General features: G+C 32.6%; 1 protein-coding gene across 2 annotated transcripts in view; it reads right to left on the bottom strand.

Moving 5' to 3' along the window:
- The window catches only part of LOC143897444 (QRFP-like peptide receptor), a 101777-nt gene that overhangs the window by 69760 nt on the left and 14064 nt on the right, over positions 1 to 17953 (bottom strand). For both annotated transcript variants that reach the window (XR_013256924.1, XM_077406134.1), the window contains exons 2-3: positions 16112 to 16711; positions 13151 to 13278 (exon numbers count right to left, since the gene is read on the bottom strand). Coding sequence is in view for 1 of the 2 variants with exons in the window: in XM_077406134.1 (XP_077262260.1) it covers positions 13151 to 13278; positions 16112 to 16298 (315 nt within the window). In the remaining variant the exon portion in view is untranslated. The remainder of the gene's footprint in view (positions 1 to 13150; positions 13279 to 16111; positions 16712 to 17953) is intronic.

The raw sequence follows: 17953 nt of genomic DNA, 5'->3' as shown, positions 1-17953 counted from the left end.
TCATAATAATTTGCTGTTTCATATATGCGTTAATTGTTCGCCGAATATTGTTCGCTATTTTGCATAATTGATTATCAATTGACCTGAGAAAAGTGCGCCGCATACCGATGATAGGAGATTGCCACTTACCACTATTAGTACAATAAAATAGCATCTGAAAATGGCAAAACGGATAGACCAGCCAATTTTTTTACTAAACGTTTTTTTTTTTGTACATTTTAATATTATTTTTAGCCCGATTTTTAGGCGTTATATTTTGTGTCTCCTACTCTCTCTCGAGTTACCAAATAGTAAATAGTACTGTGAATTCTAAGTAGTCTGGCGTCATTTTGCTATTGGAAAAAGTTGTTGCGCTCGATTAGCATAATCCGGCACAGAAAGTTCGGAGAAAATTCGATAAAGTTAAAGTTCTTTTAATTCCCACTTCTTTCAAAGATCTTTAGCTAACCCTCGAGGGTAGTGAGACTTTTCTTGCATGGTTTTTTTTTGTCTTGATTAGCACAATTCAGCACAAGTTGTGAAATTGGATTATCTATTACGGTTTGAAAGTTATAAGAATATGAAGTTTTGCATATACAAAATTTATAATATTTTACTTTTTTTTCCTGAAAAGGAAAGAAATACGGTAATAATTTTTGCGGCACAACGTACAGTAACAAACTGTATCCAGCACAATTTTCATTTTGTCGATAAAATAAAATGGCGGTGCTGACAAAAAATGATTTTTTAAATCTACCGTTTTGTTTCTTTAGATATGTGATTAATATTTGCGGCACCCAATGTAGCACAAATCTTGCACAACACAGCACAATTATTTTTTTTTATAAAACGGTGCTAACTTTACGTAGGAAAACATGAGGCAAGACGGGGTACTTAAGGCTGAGGCACATAAAAAAACTTAAGTAGTAAGACTTAGTGCTGGTCTACAACCTTGCTTTAAAGGGTATTTAAGCTTTCAGCCGTAAGAAATTGACCAATCACAGTCAAATATTATCCTCAAATTCCATTGTGATTGGTCAATTTCTTACGTCTTAGAGCTTAAATATCCTTTAAAGCAAGGTTGTAGACCAGCACTTAAGCAAATTACAGTCAAGAACTTAAGACATAACGTAAGCGTAAGCAAGCTGTTGATTTCCTTAATATTATACTTGCGCCTTACTGCTTAAATTTTTTTATGTGCCTGGGCCTTTAATGTTTTAAGCACATAACTACTAAATATAAAAAAACATTCATTTTTTCAACACATTCTTTTATTGAATCCTTCTTTACATATAAAAATGGTTAAACCTAACAAACATGGAAACATGTATGAATAATTGATTTAGAAAGCTATGATTGAAAAAAAATGTCTTTTGCAGCGTCTTGCCTCATAGGCGGGGCAAGACGATACCTTCATTTACGCGCTCTAAGTATTTAATTTTAATATTAAAAAGTCAAAATTAAGAAATGAAATGTTTAATCATTGCTAATTTTAAGACAATCGTAAATATTCCATATTTATTTATTTCTCACATAAAACGCAGATATAAACAGCGTCTTCATTCTCATTGTCAATACCTGCGCAAGAGTTATTTGCCCATACATCACGCACAAGCGGTGCAACGAATTCACCCTTCGTTGGAATGTTCATGACACTGGTCATCTTCGTCAACTTCGCTGTAGTATCCCGTTATGTCCTAGCAACATTTTTAGGTTATTTCATAATTACGCAAAACTTATTATACATTGGAAATAAAAACATCGGCTGTTTTGCGAACTCACAAGAAACTATGCCGCAAGATAGTGTAAAAAAAGAGTTCAAAATAATATTCACGTTTCTAGTTCAAACAGCAAATATGAAGTCGCAATATTGTAACACAGTGCACAAACTGGACGCGAATGAAAATGACGAAACAACGCGCATCGAAATAAAGTCAGCTACTGTCGAACCAAAGGCTAATAATCGCACATTCCAAAAAAATCCGATTGCGTCAGATGATAGAAAAAAAAACCCGGTACCCCGTCTTGCCCCACGTTCCCCTACATCGCGTAACGCCAACGCCTCTGACAGCATCGTATTCATTAAACGCATTCGTATATATTATTCCATCTAACTTTATCTTTGCTAATAAAGTTGGAAAAAACTTTGGAAATATCCAATTTGCGCCGAGTAAGTCCGTTTTCTCGTCGCGTTCGTTGTCACTTTCTTATTTCATGCCGAAGCTTATATTTATAAGTCCGATTGCACCAGTCGGTTAACGACAGCTCTTGTTAACTCAATTCGTTTGTATTCCAAATGGGAACGGCGGTCTAAAAAAAAGCTGCGGAATAGCTAAATCAAAGTTAATTAGTCCGGATTGTCGATGTAACTCGGTCTTAAAGGTTAAATTTGTTATTGCAAGTTAAGCAACACTCGTTCTGTCCTTGTTCAACTTTTAGTAAATAACAATGATAGAACGACGCGGTGTGCACCCGAGTAAAGTTTTTGAACGCAGCCCTGGTTTCTCAATTTCGCGATAGGCGTTCCAACGCGCGCGCGCGACCGCTCCCTTCGTTTCATTTCTCGCCGATAATAAGAACAATCGAAGAACAATCGTTACAACGCGTTATTCCGCGCTTTAGAAAAGTTACGTGATGTATCAACGTGTACATATACATACGTGAAAGTTCAGTATCCGCGCGAATGCAGTCAAATTGCAGAGCCCGGCAAATTTATCTTCTCGCGAAGACTTTCTTTTTTGCGAGAGTTTTCAAAACATAACCCACGAATTCTCCCTCTCGTGAATTAATCGTTCTCAGAAAGTCATTAATTACGTGCGATGTAAAACTTCGTAGATTGGCTGGAACCGTTTAGCATAATCGCGCCAAGAATTTGTGGAATAGACGCGATAAATGCCTTATCTTTAAATCTTCGGTTGAATATGAATGAGTTGAAAGATATTAAAATGGCATAATTAGTCATTTGCATATAATTCATAATAATTGCGTTTTGAGACAGAATCGAGAATCAAGACATATTCAAAAGTTTTAAAAAAATTGTGGTTTTCTATAACAAAAAGATTTTTACTTACTACTAAATTTTTCTTTATTCTTCCATTAATTACGTGTTTCGGGACATGCATACAACAACAAAATATGTAATTAATTCTCGTTTTATTTTTCTGTGAATAATTAAATAAAGTCAACCAGCCTTTCTGTACAGATATCTAAATTTTCGCTTCTTCCTTGGAAAAGTTTAAAAATAGAAGCATTCTATCGTACCCATTTCCTCTTTTTACACGCGCATATACACAGATAATAGGGTTTTTAAAGAATAGTTTTTTTTTTATTTTTAATGCAAGTAATTTATTTCAAAGAATTTGCAGGTTTATTTTTATTTCTTTTGGACCTAAACTAGTGATCTGCTTCACCCCCAATTTCGGGGCGAATCGGATAATTCTCTTCTTTTCATTTTTTTTGTTGTGCAATAAGAAATATATCACGTTTATGTATTATTTTATTACATAAAATCCAAGCTAAAGTTATAAAGATTAAGAATCTATAATAAAATTAAGCAATAAAATTTGTTTTTTATTACTTTTTTACCGAGAAAGAAAAATTGATCCGATTCACCTCGATCTACCCTATTATCGAAGATGATTACGAACACGAGCATGAAATCGTGGCTTGTCCATCAGAGTTCCATTGAACTTGGTAGATAAGATCGACAAGTTGTAGCGCGACGAGGATCAAAGACGGGAAGCTTATAAAGAGCAAATGGGAAAACGCCGAGAACACGATGTAATAAGATAAACAAATAGCGACGCGTCAAGTGCTTCCGCGTACACACCACCGAACCGTTCCTCGAGTGGCCACGTAATTTTAGAAACCGGCGAGACTCGTCTTTATTTTCATTCGGTGCGAAAACACACGGAATTTTATGGCGCTCCGCTTGAATTCGCGAAACGCTGGAAATGGTCCAGTATTTTGAAATAATGAAGAGACAATACAGAAGACGGTAAACTAAAGTTGCAAACGACACAAAGCTATATGCAGATTCACTATACCTAACGACTTTTTATAAAACTCTAGCGATTGAAATGATTGGCTTTCAATCGAGAATCAAAGATATACTCGTGCAAAATATATTGCATAATACTATTTTATATTTGGCGTAATGTGAGTTAGTAATATCACTGTATTTTTCTCATTTGGAATTGTCTATTAGCTGTCTATATAAGTAAAGTATCTTTCATAAAATATTTATGAATGTGATTCTGTTCTGTATTTTTTTTCAAATAATACTAATTACCTTTCTATGAAAAAATAACTATGAACTAATACTATGTGTAAAAAAATACTTAACAGAATTAAATTCATAAATATATGCATATCACTGAGAAAATAAATTGATTGTATACGGACTAAATCTGTATAGGTAGTTGTTGATCCAAAGGTTGATTTAATAATTATTAAGTTGCACGAAAAAAGGTATAGTTCGTTCGTGTCAACCATCAAAATTTTTTAAACAAGAATTAGTTAATTCAGCTATAATGTCTAGTCGGTTTAGTTAAACCTACTAATGTTTAATTAAAATTATTTTAGTTGGATGAAACACGTTGCGTTTTTCAACAAATTTTTTTTCTCGGTGTACATATTTTCATACTTCCCTCAAGTAGCGAACGAGAAATATTATTTCGGTATTTGATAAAAAATATCTTTTCACATTTATCAAATGCGCCTATTACCGATTATGTCTTATACAGTATTCGTTGTTAAACACACTTTCCGCTTTGTGTTAATTTTGCTTACTTAAAATAAATTATGTAAATTATTCCATGCCAATGCAGAGAAAATTAGTAAAATTACAAAAGCCGATTCTGCATATATTAACAGTCACAATGGCAGCAACGGTAACGCCGTAACAATAAAGCTGGAGTTATTTTATCACGTCGACTGAACAATAAAATCTGTCGCGCGTCAATGTGTTTTTTCATTGTTAACACGATTCGGTGACCGGGCAATGCAACGACCCGCAATAATTTGTTATTGTTGGTACGCAGGAAGATGTGTGTAATAACCGCTGGTTAGCGCATCGGTTCTACTTGATTAATTTTATCGAAATTGTTGGAACAAAGTTTAATTTCTCATCACACTGCATTTTCATCAACGTCCTTGTTCACTTATTACAGCTAGATAATATAAACTAATGATATTCACATTATACAGTATCTTTCTAATATAGAAGTTATTTATGTAGTTTATATAAATATAAAATATTTTTGTCGAAAAAATACACGTAGTTTTGGTAAAATTAAGAGGTTTCAAAATTTTTTGTACACCCTGTATACAGGTTGTATCTAAACTTTAAAGATTGTTGCCAAACGCACAAAGGAGTCGGAATAGAGCAACTTTCGATTAGGAATCTATATTCTCCGAGGTAATCCTGAGTCAGTACAAACCTGTGAATGTAGAAAACTACATTGCGGACAACATGCATGCGAAAAGGCGTTGGGTTGGTTACAGTATAAGTTGACTGTTTTACGTTGTTGTTTCACGCAGTGCTTTCGTAGCTAGAATATTTGCAACGTCTGATATGGTCCGTGAAATTCCTGGATTATTTGAAACAGAGCGCCAGAATTTTGTTCCACGATGCAATGCCTTGAATGCAGTGCAGGTCACGACCAATTCGAACACCCCTTCTGTATAATACATTTAATAAATTCATAAACTTTATTTACTTAAATAAATTTTGTGCGAATTAAGATTATTTTATTGGTATGTTGTCCGAAATGTAGTTTCTTACATTCACAGTAGTCTTGTACTGACTCAGAATTACTTCAGAAAACATGGGTTCCTAATTGAAAGTTGCTTTATTCCGAGACTTCTTTATACGTTCCTTAAGTTTAGCAACAATCTTTAGGTACATTCTGTACATATATAATCCCAGCTAGGTTAAATATTTAATCTGATCGGTTCAAGCTCATCCGTTTCGAAGCAGTAGACCTGTGAGATGTTTTACCAGTAATATTCACAGATCTATTATAAGATATATAATACAGACACACACAACAATGGAGTTATAACATTACGTTGATCTGTAAAATACAAAATACATCCAGATTACAGCAATGTCCAAAATGAAATTTGAAAGAATGAGTATTACGCACATTAAATCTTTTATTTTTAGTAGATACATAGCTTTATAAGACAATTATATAATTTTCGAGCAAAATATTTCTATTGGTTATTATTTGAACATAAACTTTTATAAAATCCCATCCCATAAACAAAAGTTCTCTTCTCTTATTCGTGTATAAAACATCTAAATAAAATAATTCAAATAAACGAGAATAAATTACTATTTTCGATGACATGTATAACACTCACTCGCGGAAACACAATTAATTATCGCATACTGATTATTAAAATACGACCTTCGCACTGTACTTCGCACTTAAAGTATGATCAACTCTTGATCAGCCAGTTTCGAGATATCGATCTTAAAAAATCGGGACTTTTTTAATGGTACATTATGTTACAAATATCTTGAAATATTACCGTATATACAAGTCCTTTCTTGGTTATTATACACATATATATTATGTATATCTTGATATATTAACTTCAAATAAATAAAATATACGTAAATAAATAAAATGTTTATTTATTATTAGGTCAATATCAAACAATCAACAGAACATTTCCTTCTATTTTTTTTTAATATAAATTATTATTATTAATGATAAGTAAATAAAACCGTTATGATATACAATCAATTAAATAAAAGAGAACTGCATTTTGGAAGTCTCAATATTATTATTTGCGCAAATAATATTTTTTGTAACTATTTTTACGCCATAACGAACCACATACTTAAAACGCACTCTAAACTAAAGCAAACACAATACATGGTTAAATTAATAATCGCACAATCTTAAGAAAGGAGATGTACGAAAATACGAAATGTATAGGGTAGGATACAAAATATATACAATATACATATATAGGATATAGCAGAAAATAACACCCCAGCCAGGGGATCTAAATCAATTCGGTCACTGAGATATGTGGTGATATTTATCGCAACAATGGAAGGGAGGTCCAGGTTCGAATCTTGGCTGGGGTGTTATTTTTCGCAACGTATCCTATTGTATATATTTCGAATTTCGTATCCTACCCCATACATCTCGTATTCCATACCGTATATCTCCAAATTTCTTAGATTGTGTTAGTGTGATTAAATTGACTATCAATTTAATCATGTATTCACAGAAAAAAAGTGTTAAATCAAGACTTATATACATATTTGTATATAAGCAAGAATCTATAATCTTCTTATAAGAATTTCAACTTTTTTTTCTTCATTAAATATATATAAATACTTTTTTATTCACACAAGTTTTCTATGTTTAACGCAATTTATATCTCATTTCAAGATTATAGATTCTTGCTTATATACAAGTCTTGATTTAACACTTCTTTTTTTTCCGTATTGTGTTTGCTTTAGTTGAGACAGTGTTTTAAGATGGTAAGTAACGGCGCGTGGTTGGCTAAAGTGTAAAAGTGTTTACAAAAAATATTAATAATATTATTAAAATTTCCTAGATTTAGTCTTGTTCGAAAATGACGTTCTTCTCTAATTGATTGTTGATTGTAAATCATCATTATTACGTATAGAAAACGCACATATACGGTTTTCGATTGCGTGCGTGTGGTCCGCGTCTGATTTCTATCATTACTGCAGACTGACTGCTTTTATTTTAATTCAACCACGGACCTGAATATTTTAGTGCAATCTATTATTATATTATATTTATTTATTTTATATGTTACATGAAAAATCGAGACAAATATATAGCGTCCCATCTAAGAACGCTTCTAATGAGAGTCGAAAATCGGGATGTCCCGAAAAATTCGCAACGATTGGTCACCCTATTCGCACTCACGGATTAATCACACATGACGCGCACTTTAATTACTACCTTATGATGCAAGACTAACACGTTTACAATATTAATGGCGAGTTCACACAACATACACATTTCGAGATAATTGTAGTGACGACTCTGCCCCGATCTCCCTTGCATACATATATACATATACATATATTAGACATGTGCGAATCAAGGATTTTTGATGTCGAATCGAATCGAAGCGAATCGAAAGTTTCGAATAGTTAAGATTCGAATCATAAAAATTCGAATTTGAATAATTCACTACTTTATCTCTAATACATGTAATGTATAGGTACGCTTCTTACATCGAATCAAGTTGAAACGAACACGAACAAACAACTTGCTATACTATAAATGCGAACTATATACCGGAGGTGCTCATTGAAACTTGTTTTTATGTATTCATGTTTGTTCGCACTCGCTTGCTCGGTCGAGATCTGGCTTTACGTCGAAATGACGAACGCAATTTCCGTACGTAATCACTTATAATGACAACTACTTATTTGCGTCACACTCTGCACGTCTGCATTGACCTATCGCGGTGAAATCTTGTTTTTATTAGTCCATTGGCATTTAATTAGTTCATCATTGATTATTATTTTTCTAGCCTTCCGTTTATTGCCTACGTGTCCTTTTTACAGTTAAACATCTATACGAGGTGTACAGAAATAAAAACGCAAACGCATCATACAATACTTTAATGGAGAGTAAAAAAATTAAGAGATTAATTAAATTTTAAAATCTTAATACGAAAATGTCGAGCGTGTAACTGCGCTTATGCCCGGTGTCCAAGTTCTTGCATCGTAGACACCGAGCTTTACACTCGTATCGATCAAGTCACTGATTTTCGTAACAGGTATAATATTGATTCTATCACCGCTCAGCTGATCTTTGTCTTTTGCTGTTTTATATTTATACTATGTTTAGATACTATACTTATTATATAGTAGCAAATTTTACTTTTAACGCAAATTAAAGATCCTCTCTTTATTGAAAATTTAAATGGGTACTTAATTACACAAAACTTGCAAAATATTATTAAATCTAACGTTTATATATATATATATATATATATATATATATATATATATAATAATATAAAGAAATTTAATAATATAAATTCCTTTTATAAGAAAGTTACTCACGGAAATTAATATATAGCATTTAATATCTTCTTTTCTGTATTTTGAGAAGAATGTATGATTGTATTAAATTATAAAATAATCCTACAAAAGTATCTGATGTATATTTTGGCGGTAATTAAATTTATTAAATCTCATTTTTTAAATTTGTGTTATAGGGTGCGTTCGGGAAGACGCTATTAGTGCTATTTGCTTATTTTATCCTTGTTTTACACCTGATGAGCGATAAAGATAAAATGATGCAATAGCGCTAATAGCGCGCTTCCCGAACGCAGCCATAATGTCACAATACTTGAATTATTAAAATATCAATATTTCGCTTTTCTCGAAACACTTATAAGCATTTAGAAAAAGAAATAATAATAATAAATTAATCTACGTAATATATCTTTTCGATTAAGATAAAGATAAATCGTATTCTTCAAACAAATAAGATATTTAATTAATTCTATATAAGTGATAAAATTGGACGTAATTAATCAACCATCCACAAATTCTTAATGAAAGAAAAGACCAGATAATTGCGTATAATTAAGATTTTCTATTGGTATAATATATAATAACAAATTATTACCAATAGTTATACTTATATCACTATCAGTATATATATATATTTTGCATATCATATTCAATATAGAGAAATAAGCTATTATTTAAAGAGCTTTTACGTGTTAAGCTATATTACTCTGCTGTAATTCTTGTTCAGTTCTTTCAATATTTTTTCCTTGTCATTGCACACAGAAGCTAAAATTGCAAGATAGTTTTTTATTAATTGGATTATGTAAGCCTAAGATACATTGTAAGCTATTTTTAATTTTATATATTAACAACTGAAATTTGTGATAAACGAAAACAGCTTTCGCAAAGTATCCGTTACGAATTTTGACAGAACGCCAGCAAAAATAATAGAATCTATACTGACAGAATAATATAATAACAAGTTGGGTTATATATGCAATAAAAATGAAACGAAAATCGATAGCAGTCTCTTCATCTATAGTTTAAGTTCGTAACGCGAGAATTAGGATATTTGATCGACGCACACGGTTTTATATAATGCCTCGAATATTCTATAAAATTTAATATATTAAATATTTTACGGAAATATATATATATATATATATATATATATATATATATATTTGACTAACACGCGACATTCAGCGTTTGTTTCACAATGTATAGCGCGTTGCATAAACAAGGTTGGTGAGCCGCGCTGAGTAATCACACGACCGCGGACCGCCGACACTTGACCGAGCGTGTAGCGGCATTAGCGGCACGAGCCGCTCCGCGTGTTTCCTCAATGCTCGTTAGAATTACGATTGTGCGACAGATGCTAATAAACGCAAAAAGCGTCTCATCATTCTCTTCAAAGATTATTATAATTAGTTTAGTCTTGCACGACTTCTCGACTCCCGCGATTCCCGACGCTCATAAGCCTATCGAGGCTGGTTATCAACGTAGATATTTCGCGCGATATATCAAGAGATACGGTGTCACGCGTCATTTACTCGACATAGAAATCGAAACGATAGAAGCGAAGGATAATTGCCAATAATTGCTTTGTCATATTCGCGGGCGAGGATTCTTTTATGACGATGGTTGGATACTGATATACTGTCGCGATTTGGATTTGGATTCGTGGATATGATATTCACGATCAAAGATTTGTTCTTTATAAGAATATTTGGATACTAATACATTGTCGCGATTTTTGGACTTTTCGTCGATTGGTTTGATGTATACGAATTGAAAAAGCGCGGATCGTTTTTCATGTGATTTAAACGATAAAGGGTCGCGCGATATGTCGATTTTTTACGAATAATTAATTGGGAATGCGGGGAAAATAATATTCGGTGTAGCAATTTGCCAGATAAATTTCAGAAAAATATTTTGTAATGGCTGGCACGCTCGGAATTTGTTTTTATGCGACGTGTTTACCGAAGGTCGCTGTGTTATCATTTTCGCAAGGTGAGGGGAATAAATCGTGTGCCGTATCTCGCCGCGTTCGAGATTCCTATATCATACTTTACTATGATTTCCAAGACGATCATGAGTGTCGAGCGAATCGTAGTTTTTCACGGCCGTATACATATTTTGTGTTAGTCTTGCATCACAAAAGGTAGTAATTAAAGTGCGCGTCATCTGTGATTAACATCGGGAGTGCGAATAGGGTGACCAACCGTTGCGAATTTTTTGGGACATCCCGATTTTCGGCTCTCATTAGAAGCGTCCTTAGATGGGACGCTATTTGTCTCAATTTTTTATATATATAACATATAAAATAAATAAATATAATATAATAATAAATCGCACTAAAATATTCTGGTCTGTGGTTGAACTAAAACAAAAGCAGTCAGTCTGCAGTAATGATAGAAATAAGACGCGGACCACACGCACGCAATCGAGAACCCGTATATATGTGCGTTCTCTATACGCAATAATGATGATTTACAATCAATTAGAGAAGAACGTCATTTTCGATCAAGACTAGATCTCGGGGAAGTTTTAATAATATTATATTAATATTTTTTGTGAACACTTTTATATCTATCATAATCGCTCACTGAATGGTTAAATAGCAAAACGTTTATTTCTAATTTTTGACATGCTCTGTGATCCTATCAAAAATTGTAAATAAAAATTTAAATATATACAAAAAATAGTAAGCTATGAGTATTGATAATAAAATAAACTATATTATTTTATTTTAATTTATATGGATGTTATTGGACAATATAAATATATATATATATATATATATATATATATATATATATATATATATACATATATATATATATATATATATATATATAAATATATATATATATACATTGTAATAATTTAGCTGTGATTTTTCGTTTAATTGTTTTAGTTACTGCAACATTAAAAATAAAATATATTTTATTAGTTTTATATTAAATATTTAAATATGTTTTTTTAGCTTCAAAAAAAAGAATTTATATTATATAATAAATATTAGTTTTCCGCATATTTTTTAAAATATTCTCCTATTATCCATGCGTTAAAATTCAATCTAATAATTATTATATTGTTAATTAAAAATTATATTCCAACGATTCGATTCGAAATAATTCGATTTGCTTCAATTCGACATCAAAAATCCTTGATTCGCACATGTCTAACGTCTAACATATATGTATGCAGGGGAGACCGGGGCAGAGCCGTCACTACAATTATCTCGAAATCTGTATGTTGTGTGAACTAGCCATTAATATTGTAAACACTACTTATGGTGCCCATGTAACCAACGGAGTTTAGTGAGATTATATGCCATATGTTGTGATTTTCATTAAGAGAAACGTGTTTTCGGAGATCTAAAGTAAAATTTTTTGCGCGTTGAAAATTTTTAAAATTTTAAATATTTTCTCTCCAAATCTCGAGATAAGTGATTCTGTAGAGTAATGCATGCTGAACACGAATCCCGTAAAATTTTTTTATTTTTGTTGATTTCTAATATTTCAAGAGTGATCAAACTTAAAATATGTGTCCGGGGCGAAGTCGTCACCAAGCCATATCATGGAGGCTTCGGGCAAAAATCAAAGTCAAAGAAGCAGCAGTGGTCGGATTCCGGCGAGGACTTGGATAATATGTGCTGCGTGTGCTCAGAGATGACAGAATAGAGCTGACGAGAAACAGTATACATTCCGTGCGAGCGTAAGGCACATAAGTGTGTGCGCTTTTCTTGTAATTATTTTCCGCCATCGTGTTTTTAATTAATGTTTCTATTTTTTTATTAAAAAATAATTAATCAAATGTATCCTATTATTTTTCATGATCGGAATTATGAATTTCCATTTAAAATTCAGTCTGAGAATGGAGTGACGACTCCGCCCCGGCAATTTTGACATTTCAATTTTTGCACCTTTGTCGTTTTCACTCTATACCAGTTGAACAAAGCGACGTAGACCAAAAATGCCCTTATAAATTTTGTAGCCAAGGGTTCACTCTTTACAACGGTATATCACATTTTAACTAAAATTATTTGTTTTGTTGTTAAAAATTAGCACCGAAAAAATAGTGGCGACTTCGCCCCGGTCTCCCCTACTCGTATGTTATATCACTTACCTTCACGGGTATGCAGAATATAATTAACAGAAGATCAGCCGTGGCCAGGCCGCCCAGGAAGACGTTCGTCGGTGTCGCCGGCAATGGCCTAAGCCGACAAAGGGTTGAACCGATGATAATGACGTTCCCTGAAAGAAATTACAATTCTTTGACCGTAAAGAACCAACGATATTCCTCAGAAGCCTCTTCAAAGAGAAGACCGTTCGATTACGGAACATTTCAAAGAAGGAATTAAAGATCTCAAGTTCCTAATAAACTTCCTCGTCTAATAAAGAATCGAGTAATATTACGATTGCGTTCAATAACTTACAGTTGCCGTAGATTTAATACCGCAGATGAGCATTGTTTTCTAATTATCTCGCACGTATAATAGTTGCGAATTTATTTACGATGGATATTTTGTGAAAGCTAATTGCGCGCTACACTGCGGATAATAATCAAGTTTAAATAGATATCTTAACGGGATTAATTCTTCATGTGTATAAACAATTAACTACATCTTATATCTCATCGTCAAAAAGATATTTATATATTCTCAACGCGTGTATTGTTTATTTAATCATTTATTTAATAAAACGAAACGTCAATGCTATAATTAACTGATCACGTTCAGAAAAATTTTAGCAAATCTGTGTCTCGCCTCTTATTCTCAAATTATAATAGCGTTATTGCAGAAATCTGAAGCATGGCCTGCCTAAATTGACCGCATTTCATGAATTCTCGCATACTTCAAATTTCAAATCTCACTTGTTGTCAACAATTATTAATCGTCATACGTCAAGCGAAACAATTGTCGCGCCTTGCTGGGGAAACTGTGTTTGGTCGCATGGATTAATGAAGGATAATTCGGGATACCTAATACAGCTGCGCGCGCGCGCGTTCGGAAGTGGTTATACTGGTAACTTATACCACGACGCCGCGTAATTAAGAGCATATATTAGGCTCTGCTGCACTTTACAAAGCGACGTTTCTGCTAGCGGTTTCCGCGCAAGAAACAGGATTCGACGTTCGCAAATACTCAATTCACTGCCGCCGTCTAATTCGTCTCTTTAAGATGATAAATTACGGTATTACTCCGCCTCTATTAATGAGATATTTACCATCCAATTAGTAATTCTAAGAAACTGGAATGTTTCACCGCGCAGTACACGACGATTTTTTTGTCTCCGCGATCGTGATTTACTAAAAATAAATTTACTCAGCAACAAATTTATTTTCTGAATTTTTTCGGATTCTTAACGTAATTACGGGTGCGGTTTAATGTAAAACGTAGCATGTTACGTCGTGGTTTATACAACGAAATTGTAAAGCAGTCTTGTATATATTTCTCTCAGAACGTACGTACTACGTTTTTCAATAATTCTTTTCTTTTCTATGCGATTTATCGTGTAATTAGCAATATAAAGATGTTTTATTCGCGATGCGTAATTCTTTAACATACTTTCTCCTGTAAAAATAAGTTGATTAGAGCGCAATAATAATAGCCAAAAATCGATACTGATTCACACAACGTCTGCTTAATCATTCAAAAAAACAATTAATTAAGTCAAAAATAATATAATATAATCATAACTATCTTATAGTAAATTTAATAACGATAACTGACTCGCGACAATTAACGTTTCAACGTATTCAGTATGATACAAAATTATCATTAAAATCACCAAAATAACATTTTAATTTTAACAGTTTAACTTCATAAGAATGAATAAAATGTAATATACACGTGTAATATACGTTACTAAAACGTATTTAATCAGGAACTTATACCGTTTCACGCAAATTCTGTAGTGTTTTATTATAAATCTTTTTGCAAAATTTTAATGCTACGGAAATTATGATTAAATTGTATTAAATACTATTGTGTAACATCTCATTCGGATTTTTTGCACGGATCACTATAAAGTATTAATATAGTTTGAAAATTATTTGATTGGTAGTCTAACAATAAGATTAATTATACCAGACAAAACTTTAAAGCTAAGTTTTTAACTTTTTAGAGCTAGATTAGGGAAAATTGTTAGAGCTTGTTAAAATAGAGATATTAAATAAACCCGCAGCTTTTGCTTGAATCTCTATTGTGTAGTAAAAGTTAATCTGCGCTTTGAAAGTAAATGGCGAGCGCGTCTGCTGTACTACGTTAAAGTTATACAATTCACGATAGTATACAGTTTCTGTGCACATTGTACTTCAGATTACATTATACATCGAATAAACGCGACAAGAAGCTATATTATATTAATATTCATATAATTCTTGTAAAAAAAAACTTGGCGCTGCTAGACCTCAAAATTTAATAAAGTACTAAAATTTTTTATTAAATAAAAAAATAATAAACACACACACATAATTTAGGGAAGAATGCGACGGCAGTAAAAAAGCAGCGCCAAGTTTTTTTACAAGAAATATTTATTTTATTTTGATTAAATATTTTCATGTTGTACACTGTTACCTCTTTAATTCTTTATGATTAAAATGATTCTTTGTAATATTATAATTTTGTTAAGCAGGAGAATTAAAGCTACCACTTGGATTGGAATAGGAAGACCCTTGAATGGGAACACAAAGATATGAACCATATGGATTTTATTTTTTGAAAATAGTTGCATAACAATTATTTTTCAAAGCAATATATGTATATATATATATTCTCTTTTCAATTGGCGCAATTTAAAGATTTCACATCTTTTTTTTGAAATACATGTCACTTGGGTTGAGTTAGGTAACGCAATTTTGTGATATAATAATTTTGTTAAGGAGATTCATATAACGTTAATACTTATCAAGCGGGTTAAAGCGTGGTTAGACTTACAATTAGTTTATAGTTTACACGATCAATTATGTCAATTAATTTAGGAAAATTATCACGTAAAATAAGAAATCACATAAGATGATAACAAGGTATTGATATATTCTCGATTAAATATCATGTTTGTATCTAAAAGTCTCGATTAAACTTACCAATTAATCCGAGGAAGAAAGTCAAGGTGTAGATTACCACAACAGGCGCCAGTTCCGTCCAATCGAAAAGATTGAAAGAATCGTTGATGTCGTAATCAGGAAAATCCGTCATATTGGTGCTATTCGACTGGACGTCGTCCACTAACTCGTCGATGACCGGCATCACGGTGAGATTGTCGAGGACCATTTTCGTTGAAAATTATGTATCGTACTCGCAAACTCGTATACTCGTTATCACAACGCGGCTTCACGTCTTATACTAGGGTTGCCACATTTTAAAAGATAATGCACGGCAACGCATTACACGCACACATAATCGAAAGAATGGAGCCGAGTAAAAAAATCTATTTTTTAATTTATGTTTGTCGCAACTCCTTGCACACTTCTATATAAAATTGGACTTTTTATTTCGAAAGGAACGTAGACGCATGACAGGTATGTACAGAGTTGTGGAACCGCTTAATGAAAAGTAAGACATACGGCGACCCTAAGTTTTACGCGCGATAGAGCTTTCACCGAGCTTCCTGCTACTGTCCAAGTAGCCACACGAATTGTTTCGCTTGAGTTTTCTTGTTCTCATCCTAGCGCGATTTGCCGTCGCTGAAAAAAGCAAAAATCGTCAGTTCGCAATGAGCGTAATATTTTGCTTCTGTTTGATCAAAGACGCTCGTATAAACTTTCACAAATCTTATCTTTTAATAATAAGATCATCCATCTTATTATTATTTGGAGAATTTGTTGCAAAAGCTTACCAAGACATACATTACCGTTTAAAAGTTTGGAAGCACTGTACTTTTTTGAAAAAAAAAAAAAAAACAGTGGTGCTAATACTTCCAAAGAAAAATACCATATAAGAAACTTTACTATTCGTTTTAATTATTCAACACAGTAATATTTGTTTCTAATTATTTTCCAAGCGAAGTATTTTATTTAAAAAATTTTACCGAGTGAATACTATATGCCATTGTTCTGTTATGAAGAGAGAACAAGTTTTTATAGTTTGAGTAAAATATAATAAATATAAAAATAATAATTATTATATTTTACTCAAGTCATGATTTGACATTTTTCTTTGGAAGTATTATAGCATCACTGGTTTTTTTTTAAGTAGTGCTTCCAAACTTTTAAACAATAGTGTAGATATAGAAAAATATTCTGTATAATTGTTGAAAAATGTTATTAAAAAAAATTAATTGGGAAATATATTGAAAGAAATACTTAAAACGCTAAATTTCTTTCGTTTAATTTTCTGAAACCGAGAAATCTTGTAGAATTGAATTTGACGTAAATGTCCAATTGTCAGCTGCAATAAAATCCCATTTACAAATGCTAAAGGAAGGCTTTGTGCCAGAGGTACTCTTTATAGATTCACCCCTATAGAGAGAAGGGCGCTATCAATAAAGATCAGCGGCAATTGTGTTCCTGGGAAAGGGAATTATTCGTTTCGCCCACCAGCACGATAAACGGTCCCTTTAACGAAACTTCAGCTTTAGCTCGACGCGCAACGTATCTGATGGGGACCAAGTTCCTGACGGCACACTACCTTAAATGGTAAACGTATCGCGTTTCGCACGCAGACGAACTAATGATTGTCTTCCGATCGATAATCGATGTATGCCGTTCGATTCGTCATAAACGCAGCGAGATGCAACCGCTAAAACGTACCGCGGTCACGTATGTTTACGCGCATAATTTCTGAAAGACAATCAAACAGAAACATATTTGCAATATTAACGTCGGAAGAGGAGAAATTTATTCCGCGGACGATCATGATTAAATTGTCCGTAACTTTCAATTAACTTTTATACGAAAACAGAACTAAATGCTAAAGAGAAAGAAAAA

Source organism: Temnothorax americanus, unplaced genomic scaffold, assembly GCF_048541705.1.
Source record: "Temnothorax americanus isolate GAGA-0224 unplaced genomic scaffold, ASM4854170v1 Scaffold20, whole genome shotgun sequence".
NCBI lineage: Eukaryota > Metazoa > Arthropoda > Insecta > Hymenoptera > Formicidae > Temnothorax > Temnothorax americanus.
The sequence above is the reverse complement of the archived record's forward strand: the minus strand, read 5'-3'. Positions and strand labels throughout refer to the sequence as shown.